The sequence below is a fragment of the Hemitrygon akajei genome, chromosome 18 (assembly GCF_048418815.1).
Source record: "Hemitrygon akajei chromosome 18, sHemAka1.3, whole genome shotgun sequence".
Classification (NCBI taxonomy): domain Eukaryota; kingdom Metazoa; phylum Chordata; class Chondrichthyes; order Myliobatiformes; family Dasyatidae; genus Hemitrygon; species Hemitrygon akajei.
The window spans coordinates 16,102,944-16,126,145 of NC_133141.1; the positions used below are offsets into that span (position 1 = coordinate 16,102,944).

Genomic DNA, 23,202 nt, shown 5'->3' on the forward strand with positions numbered 1-23,202 from the left:
ATGATAAGTTGGGATGTTATATTAAAAAGTGCGACAGTAGACAATCAGTGGATTAAATTTAAAAATTAATACATGGTCTACAACAAATATATTTCCCCTTAAGGCACAAAAAAACAGGACAAGCAGTCCAAACATAGTTATCAAGAGAAATTAAAGATAGTTTTAGATTTAGGGAAAGCCTTATAATGTCAAAAAGAGCAGTAAACATAAGGACTAGGAATGCAACAAAATTCAGCAAATGATGACCAAGAAGTTAATAAAGGAAGAGAAAGCAAAATATGAGAGTAATTAGCAAAAACCAGACATCAAGAAATATTATAAAAGATTAGCAAATATTAATGAGAATCCCTTACATTCTGAAACAGGAGAAATCATACTGTAGAATAAGAAATGGTAAGGAAATTGAGCAAACATTTTGTGCCTTTCTTCATGACAGAGGCACAAGAGAACTTCCCGGAAAATTCAGAGAACAACATCTAGAGAGAGGAAGAGGCTGAAAGTCGATATCTTTTATTAAAAAGCACTGGAGAAGTTAGCAAGACTGATGGCCAATGAACCCTCAGGACCAGATGATCTGTATTCCAAGGGTTTGAAAGAGATACTTGGAGTGAAATCAAGATTCACCAGATGCATTCCTGGAATTGGGGGGCAGGGTTGTGGGAGGGGGATCGTGCAATGAGAAGGAACTAAATAGACTGGATGAAAACTTCCCAGAATCTAACATAATAAGAGGTGACATGTTCGATTCTTAAGGAGCTTGACATGGTATATGCAAGAATGATGGTCCCTGGTTAGGGTATCTAGAACCAAAGGTCACAGATTCAGACCAAGGTTTCAGCTCATCAAGACTGAGGTGAGGAGGAATTTCCGCACCCAGAGGGCAGTGAATCTTTGGAATTTTTTACCCAAAGGGGCTGTGAGGCTTTGCTGCTGAGTATATTCTATGCAATTCAATATATTGTTGAATATTAAGGGATACTGGCTTTTACAAGAAAGAGCTGCTGATAAACACTAGCCATGATCTATTGAATGATGGAGCAGCCACTTTTTTCTTTTGCTTCTTATTCTGCTTCATCTCCCCTCACAAGCCCGCCATCCCAGGAATAGCCCCATGTCTGGGAAAGAGCACTGGGCTTCATCTACAGGGATTTCTGTGTAAGGGACAAAGCACAGGATTTCTCCTGTCACCCACTGACTGTTGTTTAAAATCAGTGCTGCATACAGAAGGATGCACGAGGATTTTATCTAGAAATAGAAAGCAGCATTATTTTTTGTCTATAAAAGCATAAGCAGAATTAGGCCATATGTCCCATCAAAACTGCTCCTTCATTTGACTATGGCCGATTTATTTATTTATTGAGATACAGCACTTCGAGCTACATTGCACAGCAACCTACTAATTTAACCTTAACCTAATCACAGGACAAGTTGCAATGACCAATTAACCTACCAACTGGCAGGTCTTTGGACAGTAGGAGGAAACCGGAACACCCAATGGAATCCAATGTGGTCATGGGGAGAACGTACAAACTCCTTATGGACAGTGGCGGGAAAATTTTCCCTCTCACCATGTTCTTCTGCCTTCTCCCTGTAATCTTCGAAGCCCTGACTAATCATGAACCTATCAACCTCTGCTTTAAATATACTCAATGACTTGGCCTCCACAGCCATCTGTGGCAATGAATTCCACAGATTCACCACCCTCTGGCTGAAGAACTTCCATCTCATCTCTGTTCTAAAGGCGCATCTTTCTATTATGAGGCTGTGGCCTCTGGTCCTAGACTCTCCCACCATAGGAAACATCCCCTCCACATCCACTCAATCTAGGCCTATCGATATTTAATAGGTTTCAATGAGGTCTTCTAATCTCCAGTGAGTACAGGCCCAGAGCTATCAAATGCTCCTCAAACATTAATCCTTTCATTCCTGAGTTCATTCTCATAAAACTCCTTTGGACTCTCTCCAATGCCAGCATATCCTTCCTTAGACATGGGGTCCAAAACTGCTCACAATACCACACACAGAAGAAAGCTTTAGTTATCATCCATAAACAGTGATGTATACAGAAAAAAATGCTGAGTTATATCTAAAAGCAGGACCATGTACCAAAGTAAGGTTCAACCCATAAACAGTATTGTATACAGAAGGTACAGGATTTCACCTGGAAACAACTGTATAGTGAAGGAAACACTGTATTTCAACTAGAATCACCTGTATACAGGAAGAACCATTGCTTTTCATTTACAGGTGGAATTGATGCATATCATACATAAACAGTACCACATACTGAAAGTAACAAAATTTCACTGACCATAGATGAGATAGCCCTGGATTTCATTTCTACACAAAAACAAAGAATTCTAGATGCATTCAGTGGGTCAAGCAACATCAGTGAAGAGAGAAAAGAGAGTTGTCTTTGGTCAAGGACCTTTTTTTAGAAAAAAAAGTGAGAAAGCAAGTGTGTCAAATTTCAGAGAGGGGAGGGGGTGGACAGGACAGAGGGGTGTCTGTGATAGGATGCAGACTAAAGTTGTCTTTAAAAACTTCCCTTGTGGGGCACGTAAGAAAACAAATTACAACAAAAGTACACCCACATCTGTGAAGGGAAGGGTGAGGTGGGGTGGAAGGAGAGGTTACCTGTAGATGTAGAGTTCAATGTTATGTCTGAAGAGCTTCAGCCAACCTTTATAGTAAATGGAGCTGCTCTTCCTGGAGGTACATTGGGCATCATCAGAGCAAGGAAGCAGCTGGAAGACGGAGAAGTCCGAGTGGGAATTGGATAAAAATTTTAAATTACAGGTACTTGGAATCTCAGTGACACCCAGTCTAGAGGTGGATGCTGACCGAATACACTATATTGAAAAAGTGCAAATGAATCACTGTTTCATCTGGAAGTAAAGATTGGGTCATTGGATAGTAGGAAGAGAAGAGGTAAAATGGCCAATGTTGTAACTCCTGGAGTAGATGGGAAGGTACCAAGAAGAGTGCAGTGGGTGAAGGTGGGAGAACAGAGCAGGTAGTCACAGATGTAACAGTCTTAGGAATGCTGAAAGGGAAGGGCAGGATTGGAATTCTGTTGAAGAGGATAACCCATTGAATGTGGAGGCTGGTGGAGTGGAAGATAAGAAAGAGGGTATCCCTGTTCTAACTCGGAGGCGATGAGTCTGAGAGTGGAGAAGAAATGCCTGAATGTCCTGCCAACTATAGTGAAAGAGAAGCCACAGTCAGGGGAAAAGAAAGTCATATTAAAGGCACTGAGAAACAAATGGTAAAAGGTGTGAAGGTGTGAAATGCAAATCAGAGCTGCTGCTGAGACAAGAAAGCAAATGGCCAGCAGATCAGGCACTGTCCATGAAGAGAGAACTGAGTGAATGATCAAGCTAATTATACCATAAACAGCAAAGTGCATTATCTGAATGTGTTGAATTTGATGTTGTCCTGCAGGCTAAAACATATCCATTCAGAAGATGAGATGCATTTTTGGGCCTCATTATAACAGTGCAAGAGGCCAGAGTGGCATGGGTGGTAAAGAGAGATGACCAAAAACTTGATGTCCCCCCCATGACTGAATGAAGGTACTCTGCAAAGCACTCACCCAGTCTGCATTTTGATTTTTCCAATGAAGAGGAATTATACCCCAATTTCAGTTTTACGTATTCCTTTCACATGACGTGGACTGATTGGGAAAACTAAAACTGAGTTCTCAAGGTCTGTTTCATAGTGAAAGATGGTGAGGACAACAATTTTCTATTTACAGTATTCTTCAGAATTTTCTAGTCAGGACGCTTACATATTGTCTGATGCAAGTGTTTTGACATTATCATCCCTATTGATTGCCTCTTAATGTGCTGAGGCGGGAAGTTATATTTCATCTTCAGAGGCTTGATCAGGGACCAGGAAAATCAGAATCCAATTTGTTCACCTGTTGCTTGGTGGCATTCTCATTTGTTCTGATCGGTCAATGGTAAATTTACCCATTTTGAAACTGAAAAGTCTATCCAATGACTCCAATGATTTAAACCAGTACAGGAGTTAATGTCAGATCCAAAACACAAGTTTATATTTTGGGGCTGATTTGGGGTTTGAATTAAGTATTGTACACACAATGTAGGTAGAGAATAGGATCTGTAGAATAGATTTAAACTGTCTCTCTTACATGTGGCAAAATCACTTCAGATTAAGCAGGTAACTTACTTTCAAAACAGGCACGCGTGGCAATGAATATTGTGGTGTTAGCACATGGACTTTCAATTCATGAAACTCCTCGGATATAGATCTTCAGGAGAAGTCATGATATTCTGACCTTTGCCTGGGAATGTTCTGCCTCCTAAAACTCTATACTAATCACCATGATAGCCAATGAACAATGTTAACTGATAGGAACCGAAGCAGATTCATTCTTATCCCCAGTTATACAAGAAGCTAATCCGGCCATTTGATAGCACATAGTTTTCAATCAGTTCTAAATATTTCAATACATATTACTTTTTTGAAACTGATACCAACTTTCCGAAAGAAGTAAGCTCACTCTGGTAATAAATACACAGTTAGCAGACTTTGAATTAGTTGCTTACATTTTCTCTATCTATGTCACTTTGTGTTCTTAGGTCTGGAATGCTTAACCACTGTACTTGTCAGCATTGTAGTCTATTTATCTCCATCATTCTAGGACAGTAAAAGCCACACTCTTATCTCTTATGCACAGAAAAATATATGTTTGACAGTTCCTCTTTTGATGCATTAGGGACTTTTGAGTCCCTTTTCATATTTTTCTGCGACTGGGGTTACAGGCATTTATTGCCCTTGAGAAGGTGGGGGTGAGCTGCCTCCTTGAATCACCACAGTTCTTCTGGTGAAGGTGCTCCCATAACACTGTTGGGGAGGATGATATATTTACAAGTCAGAGTAGTGTGTGACTTGGAGGGGGGTCTGCAGGATGGGATGTTCTCTTGTGCCGACCTCCCTTAGGGGTTCTTGGCAATGGATGTAGCCCAGGCATTTTGTAGATGGCAGGCACTGCATCTGTCAAGCACTCATCCATACAAGTGCAAAGTATTCCATAACATTCTTCATCATTGCCAGTGTGGAAACATGCCCTGAAAGCCCAATGAGTCCACACTGACCATTAAACAACTGTCTACGCAAATCATACTTTTCACCTCCTGTCCTTATCAACTCCCCTACAGCAGCCAATTAACCCACAAACTGGCACATCCCTGGGATGTGAGAGGAAACTGGAGGACAGGGAGAAACAACTACAGTCACAGCCTAAACATGCAGGCTCCACATAGACATTACTGAAGGTCAGGACAGAAATCTGGAGCTGTGAAGCAGCATCTCTACTAGCTGCCCACTTAGTAGGGTGAAAAGGTTTAGGGTGTCAGGAGATAAGTCACTCACCATATGAGACCTGGCCTCCATTTTTCTGTGATTGGACCAGTTGAGTTTCCAGTCAATGGCAATCCCCTGGACGCTGATGGTGAGAGACTTGGTGTCAAGGGTGGGTGGGTGAACTCTATCTTGTTGGAGAAGATGATTCCATGACACCTATATAGTGAAAATGCCATTTACCGTTTAACACTCTAAAGTAATTTCTGTATGGGAACAGTTAACTTGCAATCTGGTGCAAGACTTAATTATGTAGAACTAATAACATTAAATGCTGGAAATACTAGGCATCAAGGGCAGCATCTGTGAAGAGAGAACAGAGTTAATGCTTCAGGACAATGACCTTGCAACATTTCCATCTAATTTTTTGCATTTATGTCCATTTCTTAGCATCTGCTTTCTGAATTTTCCTTCTCTATCACAGTTTTTCTCAGTTACCTAGACACTTTGATCAAGCCATCAGCGCATGTTGTCAATTCTAAACTCCATATGAGCAAGACAACAGTCAATCATTTCTCATTACACGTACACCAGTGTCAATTGCTAATGAACCTTCTGCAAAACTAGACACAGCAGTCATCAGAAGTCACAAAGAAGACACAAAAATCAATTCCAAGAGTCAGGTCAAGCAAAACACAATCAACTGCCCCCAGCTGACAGCATCAATCCCAAATCATTGACTCTTCTGTTTTAATTGAATTATTTACTTCTGCTACAAGTATTTACTGCTTTGATTGTCTGAGTACATTTTGCAGTGAGAATGATGTTTTGCATAACGTGAAAGTGTTTTGCCAGCTGTGTCGACTGCTTTGAGAATGTGGCTACTGTTTTAACCGGCGTGGTTAAGCGACTGAGAAAAACTAAATAGCTGGCCAGCGCTTCAGCATTGCTCCGACGGGCCGAGAGCGCCACCCTGAGGTCAACTACAATCCAAAATCAGCTTAACGCAGAGCCAAACTGATGCTACCCATCTTCTTTCGAATTCCTCGGCGGCAATAAATAATTGTCTCCCGCTAATTTGAGGGAAAGTCGAGGGTTTGGCAAATATTGACGATGCAATTTGTATTAAATAGAACAATAAATCACAGCTTCTATTTCTAAAATGAACTGCTCACCAATGCAGTCAACTTCAGCACACTTGGTTCAGTGTTAAATACACTTCAATGTATTATTAAATAATATTCGGGAATTCTGCCAGGAATTGTCTTCACATTCTGACAGCTGAACATTTAGTTAATTACTCCATTGATCATCTTTTTTGTTTTAAAAAAAAGGCCTTTCTGGCTGTGGAGACCAGGGAGGAAAGTCAAGCGGGATGATAACGGTTAAAGACGAAGGAATTGGGTATCTACGATTTAAAGAATCTCTGCACTTTCGCTGAACCTATCTACAACAATCTACAACTTTAATTCAAATCCAAATCATCGACCTAAACTGAGACAAACCAAGAGAGATATTATAAAATGTCTACTAGTTTTATCATACATATCTGCAATGCCAGTTTTTTTTTGAAAATGAGTTTGAAAAGCAGAAATCAATCAATTTTAGTCCAGATAAATTGGACTACAATATCTCATATATAAATATATCGCAGCAGTCACAGTAAAAACGATTCCTCCCTGATTAATATTTTGGGTTTAACTGAGGGGTGGTAGGAGGCGGGAATGGTTTCCTTATTTGTTTTCCTTTTAAATATGAATATATTCAGCTGAAGATAGCCCTGAAAGAAACGCGAGCTTTTCGGCCCTGCCCGTGACGGCTCGGACACACTGAGGGCGACCTTCAGCAATCTTCACTGTTCAGCCAAAGGAAAACGCGAAGCTGCGGCAGAGGCGTCCGGAATCATTTAAGTCTCGAGATCTGTCGGCGATTCCCAACGTATAACAGACGCAGTTTGAAAATGCTCTTGATAAACAGTGTAGGAAGCAACGCCAGAAACGATTCCTTTCGACGCGCATCTTCTCATTGTGCCCTGGTTATCTGAAGATCAGATTCAAAGATATATTTTTTTCGAAGAAACGTTTGTCTCGCTGTGGGAATAAATGAGGCTGATTGCTACAGAATTGTTTCAGTTACATAGCAGTAGCTCATTGCAGTTGCCCGAAAGTTATTGAACAATAGGAGTGAAGTGGTCTTACATGGACATTAACCGTTTTAATCTGCTGTCTTTCAACTAGTGGATGATGGACAGATTGATGGAAAGCTCTTGCGTCCCATCTCGCAGGCAATAGGGGAAAGAATGTGTCGCGTTTCTACCATTGTTCCTCTAAACTCGGAGGCTTGCCGACACTTTTTTTTAAAGCTCTTTATGCAAACTTATAAGCGCCGGGACGTCCCAGTTATGAGGCGCCTGTGACCAGGTTGGAGAGGGCGCGCCAAAAGCTACCTGTTCCCCTTAAGTTTACCTCCGAAACGTTTTTATTTTGGGGGAGGGGGAGGGGAACGGCAACTAACTTAATCCATATTATATATGCTGTAAATATATATTTACTTTATGATCATTCCTAACCAGCAGCATCATGAAATTAGTTCTGGGATTCAAGACTCTGTGGTTTCTGGCGTTCTCTTCACTTTCCCACACACTGGCAGTAAATAACAGTGGGAGATGGTGGTAAGTTTTGACCAATATTAGTCGTCAGTGAAAACAATTTAGCGCCTCTTTAACAGGGGTAAAACAGGTGCGAAGTTATTAAATAATGATGGGAATCGAAAACATTGAGGTTGTTTATTCTGTTCATTGTTTTATTTCAGGGGAATTGTAAACATTGCGTCTTCTTCGAACCTATTGATCGACTCGAAATATGTCCAACTGGTCTTGGATCCAAGCTTGCAGCTGCTGAGCAGAAAGCAGAGGAAACTGATCCGGCAGAACCCGGGCATATTGCACAGTATCACAGGAGGGCTGCAGAACGCCATCAGAGAGTGCAAATGGCAATTCCGCAGTCGACGCTGGAACTGTCCAACATCTCAAACTCCTAACGTCTTCGGCAAAATCGTTAACCGAGGTAGGCTCTCTTAGACGAGAATGAGCAGTGACGGTATATATTTAATCCTGACAGGTGTCAACCAGGGGTACTCCAGCATTAGATCGCAACAGGCGAATTTCATTTGGAAGTACTAGTCAAGCCACCTCAAATCGCCCTAACCCTCAGTATCACCGGGTCACTCTGCCGAGTGCAGCCTAGACTTGATCGATAGGAAGACCCTGATCGGTATACTTATAATAAAAAAGAAAATACTAGAGATATTCAGCAGGCCGGGCAGCATCTGTGGAGAGAGAAACAGACGCAATGTTTCAGGTTGATGAGCATTTCCATCATGTTTTGTGTTAACTGTTTTGGACATAATCCAAGCCAGTCTAGTGTAGCCCGGTTCCCTATCGAAACTCTGATCCCACTAACGAGGTTACCCTATGCACCAGGTGTGAAAGCAGATGTAGATGAGGACAACGGGCTCTCATTGATACACAAGCTGGGTCCATAGCGAAATCCCAATCAGACGAAGCGATTGTTGTACCTAAACTCTTCCTGAACCATATGAGCGCCCTATCTGAGAAGAGTCTGCCTAAGCCCATCTAGGCTGGGAGTTCAGGGAACACCGACCCAGTATACTCGGTTCATATGAGACCGATCGGAAAGAGGTCTGATTTCGCATAATGACCTGATTTATGTACTTGCCCAAGTTAAAGTCTCTTTTAATGCACAAACCCAGTTACTACCCGGCTTGGACTAGATTTGAAACGAAGCAGATTCGCTTTCCAGAGACACCCCTGGTCTTGGGGCATGTCCTGAAGTAAAATGGAGAAACTGAAATGCCAGGAGCTGCCACCTGAACAATCATAATTAAATCAAAATCCACTTGGCTATTAATGTTCCCTCTTCAACTAGGTAATCCTCTTAGAGTTGGTAGTAGGGAGGTTTCCAACCTGATCCTAGTGCAGGGAAAGGGTCTGTCATTGAAAGCAGAAAGCAGAGAGCGCTGGAAGCACACGGGATGTGCACAGGAGCTGAACTTTTATAGTTTGGAATTTCCAACCTCGCATTCCTGTTTGTTGCGAATCAATATCGACACCCAAGCTGGAAGGGTGAAACGGCCGCTCTGGGATCTGATACCGAGCAGATTGATTTGGGTGAAGGTTAGTTTTCATCTTCACATTGTTTGTGGAGCAAAGACACACTCCTCAACCAGAGTCTCGAAAAACTACCCTGCACTTACTGGAAGCGCCGGTTCCAAGATTCGGAACACCGTTTGGGATTAGTGCCTCGGCTTCTGTTAAACCCACCCGTTCAACAGTTTTACACAAAGTTTGACTCACTTTTAGTTTAGTACTCTAGCCAGGCTTCTTTCTGCTTCCAATTCCCGCATTCTTTGGTTCTCGCTGTTGCTTTTTCTGCATCTCCCTTTCTACCCCTTTCTCCGTTTTCCACTTTTTCGCGTTGCCTCCCTAATTTGCTGGTGAATTTCGCCCCTCCGTTTCTCCAGAGTTATGCTTGGTTCTCAGGCTCTCAACCATTCACTCCATGTGGCGCCTGTCAGGTTTTTCCTGCATTTCCGTACGCCTTTCGCACTTCCAACCTCATTTTAGTTCTTCCAGAGCCCAACGGCTGTGTGCCTCCCTGCTTTTCTGCGTCCAGTATTGCGCCAAGCTCGCTCGCTGCGCCGTTCCCAGTCGGAGGTTCTTGCTCTCGGTTTCACCTTTCTCTCTCTCCATTGCTTTGCTTGCCTCCTGACCCTGGTACCGGCCTTCGATTTTTCCTTCTCCCCGCCACATCTTAAAGTTAATCCATTCTCTGGTCGTCTCTTTCTAATTCTTGGTACTTTCTCTAACGTCTTCGATCCCTGTCCTCCCCTGCAGGCTGCCGGGAGACGGCCTTCATTTTCGCGCTGACCAGTGCGGCAGTGACTCATTCGGTATCTCGCTCGTGTTCCGAGGGCTCCATTGAGTCGTGTACGTGCGATTACCGACGGCGGGGACCCGGCGGACCAGACTGGCACTGGGGTGGGTGCAGTGACAACATTGATTTCGGCCGCGTCTTTGGCCGCGAGTTCGTGGACTCAAGCGAAAGGGGACGAGACCTGCGCTATCTGACCAACCTGCACAACAACGAGGCTGGCAGACTGGTAACGATTACATGATTTCAGTGCATGAAATACGGCAATAGAGTACGTCAGTAACAGAATGAGCGGAGTGAAGTGTGTTTGCAAAACTAAAAACGGATAACTTTAGGAATGATCCTCTCTTCCAACATTCCAGTTATATTCCCTAACAGGAATTTCCAGCATTTCTAATTGGAAAATTGTCAGGTTAGACGTTCGTTGAACTGCCGTCAAAATAGAAACATGACGTAGGACTTTTAACTTTTACCAGCAAAAGCAACGTGTTGTGGATTATGGAAATGTGAAATAAAGAAAGAAACGCTATAATACTCAGGGGTCAGCCAGGATATGCGGAGAGGAGAAATAGAGTTACTGATTCAGATCAACGAGTTTTCTTTGAAATGTGGATAAGTTTTAGGTGGCAGACAAAGGTGAGGGTGGAGGGAACACAGGGGAATGTCTTTAGCGGGGTGGAGCTTAGGCGGGACTGCAGGACACAAGAGGTGGGAGTGCCTGCTGAGGGAGAGAGAGTGGTGAAGGTGCGTTAATCGCAGCTCCTCTGTCTGGAAAAGGTGTAAATAAAAGATGCAAAAGAATGGGAGAGAGAACAAAATAAAGCAGGAACTGTGGGGTACAAAATAAGGCCTCTGCTGGAAATCTGAAATTAAATAGATTAGAAATATCCAACAGAGCATCTGTGGAAAGTTTTTTTTTAAAGTTTTTCAGTTTGATGGTGTTTCATCAGAACTGACCAGTTCTGATATATACTGGAAAGGCTGGTTATCTGAAATTGCTGAGTTCAGTGTTGTTTAGATTGCTGTAACATGCCTATTCAAAATACTGTTCCTTCCATTGGGTATCATTGGAGAAGTATTAGAAACCAAAGAAAGGGGTCAGAGTGGGAATGTGGTGAAGAATTAAAGGGATGGGTGACACATTTGTCAACTACAGTTGAGGGGAAGTTCTGTGTCATTCTTGTGCAGTGGGCAGAGGTGTTCAATATGCATCCATTCAAGAGATGTGAGCTCTGTAGGCTGAGCCAGCATTTTGTGTCTGTCCCTAGTTGCCCTGAAAAGGAGGTAGTGAGCTGCCTTCTTGAACCACTGCAGTCCCTGAAGTGTGAGGAGGGAGTTCCAGCATTGGTGAAGGAATAGTCGGGGTGGTGTGTAGCTTGGAAGGCAACGTCCAGGGGTGGTGTTTGCCAATGTAGAGGAGACTACCTCATGAGCACCAAGTATAAAAGTAGTAAAAGTGACAAGTACTTCACCTGAAAGTTCTGTTTTAACCCTTGGATGGTGGAAAGTGAAGAGGTGAAAGGGCAGCTGTTGCATCCTGTGTTTACTTGGGAAGGTGAGGTGAGAATGGGAATAGATATTGGCGGAGATGGAAAGGAGTCATAGAGGAGTGGGTCCTTTGGAATACTGAAAGGGGAGGTGAATGTTACAGAACATATTCCATTGGATGTGGAGGTTGGTGGGGTGGAAGATGATGATCAGCCCTTGCTGTGGTTGAGAGCAAAAATGTGGGAGGTGGAGCAGAGGCTTGTCAACCCTGGTGGAGGAAGGAACAGTGTGGGCACGTCTCCATCAGAACAGACGGGACAGAGACAGAAGAAAGGAATGGAATCCTTACAGGACGCAGGGTGGCAGGAGGTTACTACAGTCACCCTGGGTCTTACAGTCAGAACAGCAGTAAGTATATTTTTAATTTGTCAGGTTTTTTGGATATATTTCATTCAAATTACATCATTACCAAATAATAATGCTAATATTGGGTGTCACTCTTTGCCTGTGAGGTCGCAAGGCCTTTAGTGCTGGCACAATTAGCATGTGGGTGGAGTGAAGGTGAGGGACTGCTCATGGGACATCCCAAATGTGCTGCTGCCAAATTCTACCAAGCAGCTGTGAATGGAGCATTGGATAAGCTGACTGGTCTCTACCGGCAACATTCGCCTCTCCCTCTTGTCCCAGAGGCAATGGACATATTCTTAACTAAGGCTCACGTTGTCATTTGGTGGTGCTGATCCTGAATGAACAATCTTCGTAAAATTGGACGTGGGTTAAAATTGATCTGCCGGCTCCCAGGTTCCCCCTTGGCCAGCTGCGCCATAAGTTAATCATTGATGCCAAGGGTATTCCATTTCAAATAAGCACTTGTTGTGGGGAAAGCTTTTTGAATGACATTGCTCAAAATATCAGGCAGCTGCAGAGGGAAACGGTGAATTGGCCAGATCATTGTTTTCAACCAATGTACAAAGTTGACTGACTTAAGCTGAGCCCTGCAGAGAAAGAGATGTTCCCTATTAGCGATGTACTCCACTTGTTTCTCAAATGCCCCAAGTAGTTTTGTTGCTACTCTGTTGTAGCAATTTGGACAGAGCCAGCACCCACCCACAACACTAATGAAAATAGGTATATCACATCTTTTGGTGACATTAATTGAATGGTAACTTAGCTGGCAGATTAGGAAAATCTGAAATAAAGTAGAAAATGCTCAAAATACTCAGCGGGTCAGGGAGAGAAAACACTGACTGAATCTCCTCTTTCCCAGTTCTGACTGTGTTTCTCTCCACTGATGCTATCTAACCTGCTGAGTGTTTGTAACATCTGTTCTTATTACAGATTTTCAACATCTGCTGTTTTGTTATGATCTTCAGATTGGGAGAAACTCCCACTTTTTTTGTTTTGAATGGCATCAGATCATCTTTTACATAAACAGGAACAGGCAGATCGTGCCATTAAGGTCACACCTCAAACTATACTTTATTAGAGTGGCGTCATTGTGTTTGACACCTCGATAAGACATAAGACATAGGAGCAGAATTACACCATTCGGCCCATCAAGTTTTTGCCACCATTCAATCATGGCTGATTTATTTTCCTTCTCAACATTCTCCATCCTGCTTTCTCCCTTTGAAACCCTTACTAATTAAGTACCTATCAACATCCGCTTTAAATATACCCAAAGACTTGGCCTCCACAGCCACCTGTGGCAATGCATTCCACAGATTCACCATCCTCTGGCTAAAGGAATTCCTCTTGATCTCTGATCTAAAGAGGTATCCTTCTATTCTGGTTCTAGGTTCTCTCACTAATGGAAACATCCTCTGTCCAGGCCTTTCAATTTCTTAATTTTTATACCATTCCAGCTTCACAATTTATGTCACAAAGACAAACCTGGTAATGTTCCCAAATGATCTACTACTTGGAATATTTTAAAATTCTGGTGGAGCCAGTGGGATCCCCATCTCTTCGCTAATGAAATACTTCAGATGAGTTCAGATGTCAATAAGGCAATGTGGTCAGAGATCAAAATGGTTAGAAGACCTATAAGTAGCTGAGGTACTCTGTCCCTCATATTTGGAAGTCAATCACAAATCCAGAATTACAGAGAAATGGCTTTGATTAGAGAGGAGAGATTCCCATCTATCTTTATTAACTCAAAGGAAGTCAATCATTTGCCTGTACACCATGGAGCCTCAGACATACTTAGAAAGGTCAGTGTGCCTTGTCGGTAATTTGAGACTATATTAAATTACAAACAAGAGCAATCTTCATGACGGCTGCTCCTCCACCCCAAGTCTTTCCAGGTCTTGAGGGCCCAAGAGCCCCCAATTTCAATGTCTTCCCTAGGAAACATTGCTCACATCTCTTCTTATGCAGTTGGCTCTGTGTTCTTATCTTCTGGGAAATTAGGTTAATTATGGAATCTTGACAACCTGGGCTTTAAATGTGTCATCTTCCTCAGTATTCATTGCCAGGGTTTTCTCAAATTACGTTTTTAATTGGTACAGTCACAGCATTAAATCCCAACCCATGATTTGACAACAGTTTGCCCTGACAACTGCAATCCAGGTACAAGAAATGGGATAAAACTATTATCTTGGTACATTAGAAGCTTGTTGGGTGGGTATGTATTATGAGAGTTGAGAAAAGGAAGAACTGCTCTGGAGCTTTTTGAAGTTAAGACCAAGTTACTTACATGGAGGGGCATCTATTTAGAACAGAGGTGAGGAGGAATTTCTTTAGCTAGAGGGTGGTGAATCTGTGGAGGCCAAGTCATTGGGTATGTTTAAGGCGGAGATTGATAGGTATTTAATTAGTCAGTGTGTGAAAGCTTCCAGGGAGAAGGCAGGAGAATAGAGTTGAGAGGGAAAATGGATCAGCCATGATGAAATGGTGGAGCAGACTCGATGGGCTGAATGGCTTAATTCTGATCCCTACTTTTTATGGTCTTATGATAGCAAAAAATGTTCAATTTCCATCAATAACATATTTCACATTGACAGGAACAGTACTAAATCACTCATTAGAAAAGTTCACTCTCTGATGGCATTGATGCCAGGTGACCTGCTGCCAGTGGTTGGGTTTGCATGATGTGATGTAATATGAAGTGTTCCATTCCGGTTCTGAGGTGTTTAAGTAAGCAAAGCCTGCCCTTTTAAAACCATGTCATTCTAACGCAAGGTCCAAAATGGAGTCAGGACAAGGTTAATTGGTAGGGAAAGTCCAGAGGCTTGCAGCCGAGTTTCTAGCACCAGGTCAAAAGAAACCAAAGCAACCTTACAAAATACCCATACCTATTTTAACATGAAGGGAGTTTGTAAAATGACATTCTGTCCTTTAAGGCTAGACAATTTTAAGTGGCAATAGATGATATCATTAAGCATTCAGCAGCCATGAGTTTATTGAACATTTATTTGTAGAAAAGTGCCAAACTGCACAAACAGGAATGGTCTTGTTTTTAGGGGGTTACTATATCTGAATGTTTTTTAAATTTTTCTTTGTAAAATGTGACCTAAATACTTGAAAGTGACATGAACATAGTGACAAATGAAGAATTAATGGAACCTTGGTCAATGGCAAGATCTGAAGCAACGTGGGGATTAAGAAAGAAAGAGAAATAGAGGGGTTTCTAGAACAGAGATTGAAGAAAAAAATATGTTTGGGCAATCAGTTGACTAAATCATGTGAGGAATTTGCAAACCAATTTAATATATTAAAAAAAACCTTGGACTTTAAACACCAAGACAAGGAAAGCAAGGTGCAGAAAGTAACTTTAGGAATTGGCAGGTAGAAGAAAAGAAGTAAAGGGGCCTGAAAGAAAATAAAAGCAATGAAATGTAAAAGCAGCAATGAAACAGAATGTTTCCCAGGGCACAGAAATGCAAATCCGAGTTTGTAAACGTGAGCTGAGCTGCAAGTTCAAAAAGTGCAGAGTGAAGGAGGAGAGAGAAAAAAAGCAGAGAAACTGAAAACAACACACACAAAGTGCTGGGGCAAATTTGGCAAATAAGGTGGAAGTAAATCCGAAAGGTTTCTACAGTTATATTAAAAGCAAGAGGATAGTGAGGGATAAAATTGGTCCCTTAGAGAATCAGGGTGGTCAGCTATGTGTGGAGCCGAGGGAGATGGGAGAGATTTTGAACGATTTCTTCTCTTCGGTATTCACTAAGGAGAAGGATATTGAATTGTGTAAGGTGTGGGAAACAAGTAAGGAAGTTATGGAACCTATGACAATTAAAGAGGTGGAAGTACTGGCGCTTTTAAGAAATTTAAAAGTGGATAAATCTCCGGGTCCTGACAGGATATTCCCCAGGACCTTGAGGGAAGTTTGTGTAGAGATAGCAGGAGCTCTGACGGAGATCTTTCAGATGTCATTAGAAACGGGGATTGTGCCGGAGGATTGGCGTATTGCTCATGTGGTTCCATTGTTTAAAAAGGGTTCTAGAAGTAAGCCTGGCAATTATAGACCTGGCAGTTTGACATCAGTGGTGGGTAAATTAATGGAAAGTATTCTTAGAGATAGTATTTATAATTATCTGGATAGCCAGGATCTGATTAGGAGTAGCCAGCATGGATTTGTGCGTGGAAGGTCATGTTTGACAAACCTTATTGAATTTTCTGAAGAAGTTACGAGGAATGTTGACGAGGGTAAGGCAGTGGATGTAGTCTATATGGACTTCAGCAAGGCCTTTGACAAAGTTCCACATGGAAGGTTAGTTAAGAAGGTTCAGTCGTTAGGTATTAATGCTGGAGTAATAAAATGGATTCAACAGTGGCTAGATGGGAGATGCCAGAGAGTAGTGGTGGATAATTGTTTATGGGGATGGAGGCCGGTGATTAGCGGGGTGCCTCAGGGATCTGTTTTGGGCCCAATGTTGTTTGTAATATACATAAATGATCTGGATGATGGGGTGGTAAATTGGATTAGTAAGTATGCCGATGATACTAAGGTAGGAGGTGTTGTGGATAATGAGGTGAGTTTTCAAAGCTTGCAGGGAGATTTATGCCAGTTAGAAGAATAGGCTGAACGTTGGCAGATGGAGTTTAATGCTGAGAAGTGTGAGGTTCTACATTTTGGCAGGAATAATCCAAATAGAACATACAGGGTAAATGGTAGGGCATTGAGGAATGCAGTGGAACAGAGAGATCTAGGAATAACAGTGCATAGTTCCCTGAAGGTGGAGTCTCATGTAGATAGGGTGGTGAAGAAGGCTTTTGGAACGCTGGCCTTTATAAATCAGAGCATTGAGTACAGAAGTTGGGATGTAATGTTAAAATTGTACAAGGCATTGGTAAGGCCAAATTTGGAATATTGTGTACAGTTCTGGTCACCGAATTATAGGAAAGATATCAATAAATTAGAGAGAGTGCAGAGACGATTTACTAGGATGTTACCTGGGTTTCAGCACTTAAGTTACAGAGAAAGGTTGAACAAGTTAGGTCTCTATTCATTGGAGCGTAGAAGGTTGAGGGGGGATTTGATCGAGGTATTTAAAATTTTGAGAGGGATAGATAGAGTTGACGTGAATAGGCTGTTTCCATTGAGAGTAGGGGAGATTCAAATGAGAGGGCATGATTTGAGAGTTAGGGGGCAAAAGTTTTATGGGAAACACGAGGTGGTATTTCTTTACTCAGAGAATGATAGCTGTGTGGAATGAGCTTCCTGTAGAAGTAGTAGAGGCCAGTTCAGTTGTGTCATTTAAGGTAAAATTGGATAGGTATATGGACAGGAAAGGAGTGGAGGGTTATGGGCTGAGTGCGGGTAGGTGGGACTAGATGAGATTAAGAGTTCGGCATGGACTAGGCGGGCCAGAATGGCCTGTTTCCGTGCTGTGATTGTTATATGTTTATATATGGTTATATGGAATTAATAGCATGTGAAGTAAACTGAACTTATTGAAAAGTGGCTTCTGTGATGCCGAAGATCTCAGGAGGAACACACACAAAATGCTGGTGGAACACAGCAGGCCAGGCAGCATCTATAGGGAGAAGCACTGTCGACGTTTCGGGCCAAGACCCTTCGTCAGGACTAACTGAAAGGAAAGATAGTAAGAGATTTGAAAGTAGTGGGGGGAGGGGGAAATGCGAAATGATAGGAGAAGACCAGAGGGGGTGGGGTGAAGCTGAGAGCCGGAAAGGTGATTGGCAAAAGTGATACCGAGTTGGAGAAGGGAAAGGATCATGGGACAGGAGGTCTAGGGAGAAAGAAAGGGGGAGGGGGGAAGCACGAGAGGGAGATGGAGAACAGGCAGAGTGATGGGCAGAGAGAGAGAGAAAAAAAACAAACAACTAAATATGTCAGGGATGGGGTAAGAAGGGGAGGAGGGGCATTAACGGAAGTTAGAGAAGTCAATGTTCATGCCATCATAAAACTGAAGTGGTCAGTTAAAGAGGAGAAAGAGCACACCATTTAACCAAGACTATGTGAACAGGTTGCAATATAACTCAAAAAAGAGGAAAGGAAATGTGTCAAGACACGTTGAATTAGATGATAAAAGAGAAAGCAAATAGATTACAATCAAAGTTAAAAATGAGAAGTAAACAGGTTGAGGAGGACAAAATAAACAGGTCACAATGGAGATTAACAAACAGAAGAAGTAAATTAGCTATACTAGAAGCTGAAGCAGTTGTTAATGAACAGATCGCAAGTCAGAGCAAACAGAAAATAAACATGTCACAATTTAGTCAAAAGAGGAAAGAGATTACAACAATGATGAGAAAGCAAATCAGTCGAAATTAATTGAATGAAAAGAAAAGCAACTCACAAACATGGGAACATAGAGGTTCAAGAGGAAACATACATGGGTCACAAAAATGGTTAAAAGGGAGAGAGAAACAATGTTAAATGAGGTTAAATGAAGAAGAAAATAAAGTGCACAATGGAATTTAGAGAAGAGAAAGTAAACAGATCATTATAGAAGTGAAAAGAGGACAAACTAGGTCCTCCTGGAAGTTAAAGATGAGCTAGTAAATAGGCCACAAGGGTGATTCAAGTGGAGAAAGTCAACAGGTGACAATAGGAGGGTTAGGTTGGTTAAAGCAGAAGAAAGGACATTGAAGATAAAGCAGATAAAGTAAAGATATGACAACAGATGAAAGAGAAGCTAAATAGGTTATAAATGAGTTTAACAGAGGAGAAAGTTAATAGCTCTCAATAGAGTTTAAATCAGCAGAAAGTACAGTAGAGTTTAAAAGAAAGAAAACAGCACAACCACAAGCAAGATTAAGGAGAAGAAAACAAAGAAGTCACAATAAAAGTTAAAAGGGAACATTTTACAGGGTTGTAATATATGTTATAGGAAGGTACATGGGGCAAAGTGGAATTTAAAGAGCAGGAAGTAACCCACTCACAAATGAGGTTAAAGCCAGAGAAAATACACAAGTCACATTATAGTTTAAAAGAGGAGAAAGACAACAGGTCACAGGAGGGCTCAGAGGAGACTGAAGGCTCACATTAAAGGGTAGGAAACCAGAAGGCTGAGTTTCATCCTGCAGTGATACAGGACATACTAGGGAATAGAAGCATTCAGCACATAAACGGAGCATAAAATCCAATAACCTTATAGCAACACAGAAGGAGGCCATTCAGCCCACTCTTTGCATGCTGGCTTCAATGAGAGCCATTCCATCAGTCCCATTTTCCTTCTCATTTTCCTGTAGCACTGCAGTTTATTTTCTCACATGCAGCTAACAAAGTTCCCCTTGACTCTTATTGCTATTAATCTGCACCAAGGAAGAATTTACAAGAGCCAGTTAAGCTACCAGCACATGTGGGAGGAACCCAGAGCACCCATGCGGTCACAGGGAGAACGGACAAACTCCACACAGTCAACGTCTAAGGTCAGGATCGAACCCAGATCTCTGGAGCTCTGAGTTCTGTGTAATGGAGCTCACAACTCCAATGGTAGAGCCTGGGTATTGGAGAAGTGGTGGTTGGAGTAAGTTCCCAAGGTGGAGATTGTTGTAGAGTGTTACCTTTCCTGGCTGAGAAACTTGAGGATTCAATAGTAGCTCAGTATCAATAAGAACCCTCGATTAACATTTCAAGGATGACATAGAAAGCACTTGGTTGCAGCCTGGTAAATGGCATGACAAGAATGAATATCACAACAAGATGTAAGTGTATCTTTATATGAATTCTATGCAATAATGAGACTTCTGGTATATGAATTATCTGGATATATTAGCAGATCAGCATGTCTCTCAAGGCATTGTTGTACATGTAATTGGTGAGATTCCAAACTTTGACAGAAACAGTTAGTCTTCCTAAACAACCCAGCATTAGCAATCATTTCCACTTTAGCATAAGATATTTTTTGCGAGCAGTAACATTACTTAAGAAGTCGATTTAGTAATTATATACACAGAATCAAAGGTTTGCTCTACCACTGAAAATTGGGCCGGATTGTACTGCCTGTGTTTCTGAAGAGAAACCCTGGCAAGTGAGTTCCAGTCTTGCTTGGAGCTGCTCTAGGTCTGGCAGAAGCTGTATTATGGCAGTTGCTACCGCTCTGCTTCATTGCTGAATACATCAAACGTTGAGGCTGACTTTGGTTGGACACTCCACTGGGGATTCCACCTCTTCAATCTATCATCATCACATCTAGTGTGGCATTGCAGAGCCTGATCATTTCAATGGCGTATTCTCGATGGTGACAACAGGAAAGATAAGCATCTTTTTAAAATACTTTCACTTAATTTTTACTGATTTGTAATTGTCTAGTATTTTTAATTGCATTTTTGCACTTCAACTTTAAGTCTTTAAAATCTTTGAACTTTAGGGATATTCAAAGTCTGCAAAAGAAAACGTACTCAGCTTTGGTAGGAGGAAGTGCAGCACCAGCTCCAGTCAATGAGATCAGGGGCAGGGCCTCAGCACACACAGCTGCTTGAGGTTTAGCTCAGGTTTGACACTTGACCTCTGGTGTGAGAACAAGGCCAACACTTTATCTGCCTGCAGAGGGTCTCGGCCCAAAGCGTCGACTGTACTCTTTTCCATGGATGCTGCCCGGCCTGCTGAGCTCCTCCAGCATTTTGTGTGCGTTGCTTCGATTTCCAGCATCTACAGATTTTCTCTTGTTTGTGACTTCATCTGCCTCAGTGACTCCTGGCTAGAGTTCAAGTTCAGCAAAACCTCTCCCATTTGAAATATCCGTTTGTATAGAAATGAAATACACAACATCTAATACTAGTAGTCAAGAAGCTAAAATCTTCAGATTATGGAAATCTGAAATGAAAACAGAAGATGTTGGAAAATGTTCAAAGGGTCAGGCAGAGAGAAAGAGTTCAGATTCCAAGTCACGTATCATCAGAAGATAGAAATTAAACACAATTTTAACATTACAAAGAAGGGTGGAGAGAATAAAAGTAATCATGATTATATGTCAAGACCAAAAGATACTGAATGATAAGACTGCTGGTGGTGCTTGGTAATGCAGGTGATCTGGACGGAGGAGAGGGTGAAGCAGAATTGAGGGATGCTGATGGAAACCAGTGTTAATAAGTGCAAAGCACTGCAGTATCTAAAAAGAGAATGTTGGAAATACTGAGCAGGTCAGGCGGCTCTGTAAGAAATTAATGTATCAAACATTACAGGTTGATGACCTTTCAACAGAACTGAGCAGCTTTGATGTAGGTCGGAAATGCTGCCTATGTTACCTAAGGCATTGGTCAGACTGCATTTGGAGTACTGTGAGCAAGTTTGGGCCCGTTATCGAAGAAAAGATGAACTGGGGAGAGTCCAGAGGAGGTTCATGAGAATGATTCTGGGGGATGAAAGGGTTAACGTATGAGTAGTGTTTGATGGCTATACTCACTGGAGTTTAGAAGAATGAGGAGGGGATCTCATTGAAACCTATCAAATACTGAAAGGCCTAGACAGAGTAGACGTGGAGGGGATGTTTCCTATGGTGGGGGAGTCTAGGACCAGAGGGCACAGACTCAGATTAGAAATATGTCAATTTAGAACAGAGATGAGGAGGAATTTCTTTAGCCAAAACATAGTGAAATTCAATGCCACAGATAGCTGTGGAGGCCAAGTCATTGGGTGTATTTAAAGCGGAGGCCGATAGGTTCTTGATTAGCCAGGGGATCAAATGTTACAGGGAAAAGTCAGAAGAATGGGGTTGAGAGAGAAAATAAATCAGCCATGATGGAACGGTGGAGCAGACTTGATGGGCTGAATGGTCTAATTCTGCTCCTAAGTCTTACATCTTATGAAACTGCCACATTCAATGCTGAGTAAGGAAGCAACTGGAAGCTCGGTTACCTTTTCACTCAGATTATGACACCATTACTTCCAAGGCATCTTCTTTTATTCCCTAACTGTAGTTTTCCCTCCAAGGTTTTCTATTTAATTTCCTGCTCGTCTGCTCTTACTCCCACCTAGAACAAAGATAGGGTTCCTCTTGCATTTATTCTCCACCCAACAGCCTCCAAATTCAGTGGATTATCCTAAGTGATCTCCACCACTTTCAACATAATGTTACTACATCCCTTCCACTCTCTGCTAACTTCCAACATTCCAGAGGAACCACTCACTCCATAACTTCTTAGCTCACTTATTCATTTTCAATAACACACTCTCCTCTTCTCTTAGAATTATAGAGCACTATAGCACAGAAACAGGCACTTCAGGTCACCTAGCCTGTACAAACCTGGTCTTCTGGACGTTAGGAGCGTTTGCTGGCAGTAGAGCTTTGACACAGTAACTTTCATTCCCTGCAAGTGTGACTTCTATCAGAGGAATATAAGTGGAACGGCACAGATCCCTCCAATTTGTAATGACCAGTGCGCGCAAAAATCTGGTTGCACTTTTTTTTTGCCCAGTAACAGGAAAGGGAAATGTGATTGTGTACAACTGTGAAGTATACTTAACATGCCAACCTTTTGTGCCCAGTTTATATTCCTTTGTGCGCTCGTAGCAAAAGATGTGTGCACACACACACGCACACCTTAGAGGGAACATTGCCTCAATGGGTTGTTGATATCAGGTATGAAGCTGAACTGGTCTCCCAGCAGACTAATTTGTTATACTGTTACAGGTGTCCACTTCATATCATTCCCTCCTCACAATAGTTCTGTAAGATCCTGATTGTCTGACTTGGTATTTCAACCTCATATCCAGAGAATTGATCAGTGTTTTAATTGAACCTTAAAAGAAAAACATTTCTTTATTGGTAAGTTAAAAACTTCCAGAGTAAACTGAATGTAGATATTGCTTTCTTGAGGACATACTATACATTGTCATCTGTTCCTTCACACCCATTTAATTAACTTTGTGTACCACTGGTTTGGGGAGGGAGGGAGGGAGCGAGGGAGAGGGAGAGAGTGAGAGGGAGAGACAGAGAGAGAGAGAGAGTCCCCAGCAGCAGATTGGCTCAGTCTTTAGATTGTTAAAATAACAAAAAGACCATAAGCTGTAGGAGCAGAG

General features: G+C 42.0%; 2 protein-coding genes across 4 annotated transcripts in view; one reads left to right on the top strand and one right to left on the bottom strand.

Moving 5' to 3' along the window:
- The window catches only part of LOC140741145 (protein Wnt-6-like), a 29,923-nt gene extending 19,461 nt beyond the window's left edge, over positions 1-10,462 (bottom strand). The window contains exons 1-2 of one of the 3 annotated variants that reach the window (XM_073070968.1): positions 9,704-10,462; positions 5,401-5,691 (exon numbers count right to left, since the gene is read on the bottom strand). In XM_073070968.1, the coding sequence (XP_072927069.1) occupies positions 5,401-5,567 (167 nt within the window). In that variant the 5' untranslated portion in view covers positions 5,568-5,691; positions 9,704-10,462. The remainder of the gene's footprint in view (positions 1-5,400; positions 5,692-9,703) is intronic. The other 2 variants (XM_073070970.1, XM_073070971.1) reach the window with 2 other exon arrangements.
- Positions 1-23,202, top strand: part of wnt1 (wingless-type MMTV integration site family, member 1) — a 32,700-nt gene that overhangs the window by 5,462 nt on the left and 4,036 nt on the right. Inside the window, exons 3-5 of the mRNA XM_073070972.1 lie at positions 7,904-7,999; positions 8,140-8,393; positions 10,244-10,509. Coding sequence (XP_072927073.1) covers positions 7,904-7,999; positions 8,140-8,393; positions 10,244-10,509 — 616 coding nt within the window. The remainder of the gene's footprint in view (positions 1-7,903; positions 8,000-8,139; positions 8,394-10,243; positions 10,510-23,202) is intronic.